At 44.9% G+C, this 6,639-nt stretch overlaps 1 protein-coding gene across 1 annotated transcript; it reads right to left on the bottom strand.

Annotated features, from left to right (window-relative positions):
• Positions 1 to 2,320: 2,320 nt before the first annotated feature.
• On the bottom strand, positions 2,321 to 6,433 carry Il24 (interleukin 24). Its single transcript, XM_004663456.2, has 5 exons — positions 6,269 to 6,433; positions 5,504 to 5,566; positions 4,357 to 4,515; positions 3,873 to 3,947; positions 2,321 to 2,407 (listed from the first exon to the last, which is right to left on the bottom strand). The coding sequence occupies exons 1-5, from the start codon at positions 6,431 to 6,433 to the stop codon at positions 2,321 to 2,323; spliced, it is 549 nt and encodes a 182-aa protein (XP_004663513.2).
• Positions 6,434 to 6,639: the final 206 nt, after the last annotated feature.

The raw sequence follows: 6,639 nt of genomic DNA on the forward strand, positions 1-6,639 counted from the left end.
ATGTGGAGCTGACTGCAAAAGAAAATTGGTACCAAGATGTAGGGTGTTTCTGCATGATGAATCTGACCATGTGGATTTGGGTGTTTTAGAACTTTTGTGCTGGAGGAGTGGGACAGAACCTGGTACTTGCAACTGACGATAACTTCTAGAGCAAGAAGTCAAGTTTTATGGGCTATTCTGGTGAGATTTTGAAAATGCTAGATAAGGGGAGAATTGTATTTGGAGCCTTTGCTTATGAACTTTCAAGGGGGAAGGAAAGACACAGTATTTGCTGGAACTGGACTAATGGCACAAAGGCTGGTTGCTTTCTGCTGCCCGAAGAGTTTAATCAAGGTTGAATTTGAAAGTAATTTGATGTGCTTGATGGAAGATATAGAACTGAAAGATTTAAGATTTAAAGCTGGAAAACTGCAAGCATGTTTAAAACTACTGGCACTGAGACTTGCTGCTAAAGCTGCTATTGTCAAATACTATTTTACATTGAAAAAAATGGGCCAGGTATGGTGGCTCATGCATTAATCCCAGCACTCAGGAGACAGAGGTAAGAGGATCACCATGAAATTGAGGCCAACCTGAGACTTCATAGTAAATTCCAGGTCATCCTGGGCTAGTGGGAGACCCTACCTTTTGAGGGAGGGGGATGTAAGGATGCCTAAGATCAGAAAAGAACTAAATGGTAGAAATGCAGATTCTTCTAAAAGATGTCTAAAAGGAAAAAAACCCTGCTCTTCAAGGTGAAGATTTATTTTGTCCTTGTATTAACAATACAGCTGTGTCCTGAACACCTGGTATTGGTTTAATAAGCATGAAAAATGTGTGGAGTGGGCCATAAAGTGTACACGGTTCCAGGAACCACTGCTGAGATGTGGCATATGAGGCAGGGAATGAAGTTCCTGTTAGACCAATGAAGCCATTAGAAGATGGACTATGGTTTGCAACAGGGATCTGAAGCTGTTTTGGATATGCCAGGTCTGTTCAAATGCTACAGCGGAGTCCTTTTGGCTCAAGATGGAACTTTTCCCTTGCTACTCAGCCTAGTTGTAGGGGGTGAAATTGGAAAATCTAGAGACCATTAGTAACTGGTTATGATGTCAGACTTGAACTGCAGATATTTGATGTTTGCCTAATGGTTATTGAATTTGCATCAGTCCAGTCTCTCATTATACTCTGTGCTATTATATGTTGGAAGTACGTAACTTGTTTGATTTTACAGGACTCATGGTTAAGAGACAGTCTTGAATCTCAGATGAGACTTGGGACCTTTTAAGTTTTTTTTTTTTTTTTTTTTTTTTTTTTTTTTTTTTTTTTTTTACAATGCGAGATTGGCATGAGTCTATTAGGGGCCAGGGGTGGAATTTGGTAGTTTGAATGTATGTCACCCAATAAAATTAGATGTTGTATTAAAGTTTGTAACTTGGCTGGAAGAGGTATCACTGGGGACAGATTTGATTTCTAGCCCAAATGGATGTAGAACAGTCTGAGCTCTTCCTGGGTCCCTGCTGTTTGCTGCCCATGTGTGCTTGTTTGTGGCTCTGGCTCTTTGGCTGTGTCTCTCTGCTTGGATCTATCAAAAAAGAGCCAGCTTCCTCCACCATTGATGGAACTTCCTCTGGGATCTGAAATAAATCCCATTCCTCCCATAAACTGTGTCTGTTTGGAGGTTCATCCCAGCAATGTGGAGCTGCTGTAATAAGCACTCACGGAAGGGGTAGTGGGTGGAGGTGGAAGTGCAGGCAAGAAACAAAATGATTAATATGCTTTGTCTTAGCCCACATTACCCTGCATCACTTGTCAAATCTTTGCTCCCCACCCCAACCCCAGTACTCTGCCTTTGAACATACATGATTTCCATGCACTAAAGTTTAGTTGCATATCCCTCCATCAATGATTGTTCCTCAACAATACAAAAAAAAAAAAAAAAAAGGTCAGCTCCAGCTCCAATATTTACTGAGCACCCATCTGCTGCCCCACACTGTAGCCAGCATCACAGGAGGTAAGGTGAGAACATGGGGCACTGCATTCTGTGGTCTTCGTTAAACTAAAGTTTTATAAATAAATAGAATGTCCACTGAAACATGGACAGCCATTAAATAGAAACATAATAAATACATGAATACACTTTGTGGGTTGTTCACATCATCCAAAGGTGCCCTCCATGGCTGTTGCTTGAGGTGCCGAAGAATGAAGCTTGAAGACAAGCCTGGGCCAACAATGGTACCCATGGCCAGGGTGTAAAGCGCCCCGGAGAACAGCACAAGAAGTAACAGTGGCTTGGAATGATGGGGAGGAGAAATGAGGAAGGTATCCTGGGTCTAAGAATTCAGAGCTGGTGGTAGAATTTCTCCATCCAGGTCAAGAGAATGTCCACTTCCCCAAAGGCTTTGGCCAGAGCTGCTTCTATGTCCAGCTACAGTGAAAAAAAGTTGGACGTCAGACAAGTTAGTTATGAGAATAGAGTGAAATGCCCTCATCAACTCAGCTGCCCATCACTTCTCCACCCACGTGTCCTTGCTTCAAGGGTAAGGACAAAAGAGGCCACTGAGGGCTGAAGAGATGGCTCAGCAGTTAAGGCACTTGCTTGCAAAGCTTAACAACCCAGATTTGATTCCTAGTACACACACAGAGCCAGATACACAAAGTGGCACATACACTGGAGTTCATTTGCAATGGCTAGATGCCCCGGCATGCCCATTATTCATTCTTTCTTTCTCTCCCTCTCTCTTTCTGTCTACCTCTCCATCTCTCTCTGCTTGCAAATAAATAAATATTTAAAAAGAGGCCACCAGCCTGGTGTGGTAGCACATGCCTTTAATCCCAGCATTTGGGAGGCAGTGGTAGGAAGATTGCCATAAGTTCGAGGCCACCCTGAGACTACATAGTGAGTTCCAAGTCAGCTTGGGCCAGAGTGAGACCCTACCTCAAAAACCAAAACAACAACAAAGAGGCCACCAAATAACAGGGAAAGGGAAAAGCACATGACCCCTGAGCCAAGAACCATGGCATGTAGCCTAGGGCAGTTGTGGCTTACCATCTGAATCCACTGACTTGCATTCACCCATTGATTTATAGACTGATGTATCTATTCTATGCAAAATGATCAAAATCAGGTATGTTTTCTTTTGGAGGAAGGATCTGCACATAGAGGTGCGAGGGCTTGAAATTTTCACTTGCTCTGGAATCTTAATTTAGGAAGATGCAATATAACTTCCCATAAATTTTATTCACAAATGAGATCACTTGAGCATTATAGAAAATGTTGCAACTATGTTTGGGAGTAGGATTGTGAGGTCTACCTTCTTTCTCAATTCTGACTACGGATACTTAACAAAACTTCTTCACAAGGAAAGTCCCTGTGAACTTATCTGGCAGGGAAATTAAGTAGCATTTCCATCTGAAAACTAGTAGACAAGAAGGCTACTTCATTTGTGATTCCCTTATGCAAAACATACGCTGATTTTTTAAAAAAAAAAATTTTTTTATTTTATTTATTTATTTATTTATTTGAGAGCGACAGACACAGAGAGAAAGACAGATAGAGGGAGAGAGAGAGAATGGGCGCGCCAGGGCTTCCAGCCTCTGCAAATGAACTCCAGACGCGTGCGCCCCCTTGTGCATCTGGCTAACGTGGGACCTGGGGAACCGAGCCTCGAACCAGGGTCCTTAGGCTTCACAGGCAAGCGCTTAACCACTAAGCCATCTCTCCAGCCCCATATGCTGATTTTTGCAAATATACTTGTAGTCTGGTAAGTGAGGTGGGGATTTTTTTTTTCTTTGACAAGCCTGATGGGGTCACCTCCATTAACTTCTGCAGTAGACCTCTGAGTCCATCTGCACTTCTTCCAGGCAAGCATGCCCCCAGCTCCTGGCCTTACCTGTTTGAATGCTCTCTGGAATAGCAGAAACCGCCTATGCGCACTCTCTTTAATGGAAAACATCTCATTTTCCTGCTGGATAACGAGAAAACAAATGTGTCAAGAGCTAGAGAGGAGTGGAGGCAAGCTCCACCTAAGCTTCCTGGCGACAGAAGAGGTGGGAGGGGCAAGGCCGAAGAGGATGCGTCCTCGAAAAAGCCAGTGCTTCCTCTCAGCCCTGTTTTCTTTCTCACAGCAACCTCTATAGGGTAGGAGTGGCACCTCCATTTTACAGATGACAAAACTAAAGCCCAGAGAAGTTTGGCCACCTTGCAAAGTGTCGCTAGCTGACCCAAAGCAGACCCACGCCTGAACCCCAAACCCTTCTCCAGGATACCCATGGCTCTGCATTGTGTAATAAAAGCACGGATTGGATAAAGGGAGGAAAGGGTTCTCTAACGGGCCCCGTTTCCCAAGCTCTTCACCCGAGCTTTGTTCTACTCACACTAGGTTGCAGTTTTGATATGATGAGAATGAAGTTGTTGGCCAGAGTGGAGAGTGACTTCAAGATCTTGAATTCAACTCTTTTGTTGTAGTAGTTTTTGAAAACCACGTTTAAGTAGAACTTGAGCAGGGCATGGGCCACAAAACAGCTCTCAGCATCCTGGGGAGGGATGGGGTCACCAAAGAGCCAAGGCTTCTGGATGAACAACCCACAAGCCACCCAAGGCAAGATGTGCGCGGTAGGCTCCCCTCAGAGTTAATGTTAACATGAGACTTAAAAAAGTGTCAGGGGGGTCTCACAAAGTGGCTCCTGTTCTATAGGAAGTGACCAGACCTCAGGAGTGACCTGCTCAAGGTCACTCAGCTTGTCCCACATGCTGGCCTGGCTCCCAGGACTCCTGGCTTACTATCCAGCTAATACTCTCTTTTTTTCTAAATCACATGGCCTCACTAATATGCTGGGATCTCAGAAGTCCTTGAACTTGGACTTCGTAGTTGAGAGTTACAGAGAAAATGGGAGGAAAAGAAATAAGAAACCTAATACTGCCTTGGAACCCAGCAAGTGCTGTCTAACCCTCTCTGCTCTTGAAGCTGGGGGTCTCTCAGGGACTGGCATGCTCATGCACGGTCTGGCAGGCGATAGGAAGATAGTAACAGAGCTGGAGAGACGGCTCAGAGATGGTTACGGCACTTAGCTACAAGGACTAAGGACAGGGTTCAATTCAATTCAAGGGCAAAACCAGATGCACCAGGTGGTGCATGTTTCTGGAATTTGTTTGCAGTGGCCAGAGGCCCTGGCGTATACATTGTCTGCCTCCCTGTAGTTTCTCTCTCCTCACTCGCTCTTAAACAAACAAATAAATAATTTATTTTTTAAAGAAGACAGTAACAAGTGAGAGAACAGGATGGAAGTATTAGATGGGTTCATGGGGTGACTACTGTGTTTCTATAAGCAAAAGGGAAAAAAAGATGTCTAGCAACTCTCTGGCCTAGTGAAAAAGAGTGTTTTCAAGCCTAAATCCCCACCTCATACCCACAAGGGAGTAACCCCAGGCACAGACTACCCTGCCACATGTCCAGCCCTGTCCGATTTAGGGTCAGCCCAGGGCAGAAGAGAGAGCTCTCATCCTCCCCCGTGATCTAATTACCGAGATGTTCGGCAGAACTTCTGGCTTCAACAGCCGGATACTTGTGATGTTATCCTGAGCTTGCTTTAAGAACAGAAAGAAAAGATGTCTCAAGGTTAGGGAACCTGCATAGATGCCAGCTCTGCCAATATAAGCTGCTTCCCTAGACATTAAAATGTGTCCTCTCTGTGAGACTTCAGAAGCCACAGGGACCAAAAGAAGAAACTGAGTCGGCCCCTGGGCAGGCAGGTACAGATTTGGTTATAGAATCATTAAGCTAACTAACCCCAAAGGGGCAAATGTATTACAGGTTCTTAGAGCCCGAACACAGAGCTAATGAGGGATTTTTGGTTTCTTTGGCTAGTTGAGACAGGAGGAAATAAGTCTGTTTGGACCCAGAACTATTAGGGGCAGAATTTGCAACCATTGTCCACCCAGGGGAAAGATGGCTAGGGACAGCATAGTGACACTTGGAGTTGCCCATCAAGCTTGTACGTGTTTCTGCAGCCAGCCTTGCCTCTCGCTCTAGTTCTTGAATTTAGTGCCAGAACCTATCCAAGACGAACTGACACAATCAAGCTCTTTAAAAAAAAAAAAAAACATTCCCCTTAGGCTATACTTCTTCACTATAAGCTGACCATATCTTCCTGAGTGTACGGGATGTATGGTGCCTCCTGACCTCACAGAGTTCTTCTGTGGGAAACTGATTTCTCTATAATCAAAAATCACTACCGTCCCCCTGCAAGGGGAAGCCTGGAGAGGGGTTCAAAGCAATCATCCACTCACCACAGTGTTCTTCACAGCCCAGAAGGCCTTCCACAGTTCTGAGAGAACCACCCCCTTCACTTGGCAGGGTCCAAATCGGAGCTCATGGCCCTGGAGCCCTGTCACTTGACTCCAAACACATAGGAGGAAGACCAGACAAGGGAGAGTCTGTGGTCCAAAGCCCATCTGCAGTCAAGGAGGATCTGCTGAAGAGAGAGAAGGGTTTCCTGAGACATGCCTCAGACCAGAAGAACTCTCCAGAAGCAGGCCTAAGCCAACCTCGGGAGCACACATGCAAGGAACCTAAGGATAAGACAGTGCTGTGTTGGAATGTCCCCACTAAACTCAACATGGAAATCTGTTCCTTACCATGAGTTATTACGAGGTTGGAC

Source organism: Jaculus jaculus, chromosome 1 (genome assembly GCF_020740685.1).
Source record: "Jaculus jaculus isolate mJacJac1 chromosome 1, mJacJac1.mat.Y.cur, whole genome shotgun sequence".
NCBI classification, from domain to species: domain Eukaryota; kingdom Metazoa; phylum Chordata; class Mammalia; order Rodentia; family Dipodidae; genus Jaculus; species Jaculus jaculus.

Coding starts and splice junctions, on each gene's coding strand:
- Il24 (XM_004663456.2), bottom strand. CDS start 6,433: ATGGGCTTTGGACCACAGACTCTCCCTTGTCTGGTCTTCCTCCTATGT. Junction 3,948..4,356: donor TATCAAAACTGCAACCTAGT/GTGAGTAGAACA, acceptor CTCGTTATCCAG/CAGGAAAATGAGATGTTTTC. Junction 2,408..3,872: donor TCCAGAGAGCATTCAAACAG/GTAAGGCCAGGA, acceptor TTTTCACTGTAG/CTGGACATAGAAGCAGCTCT.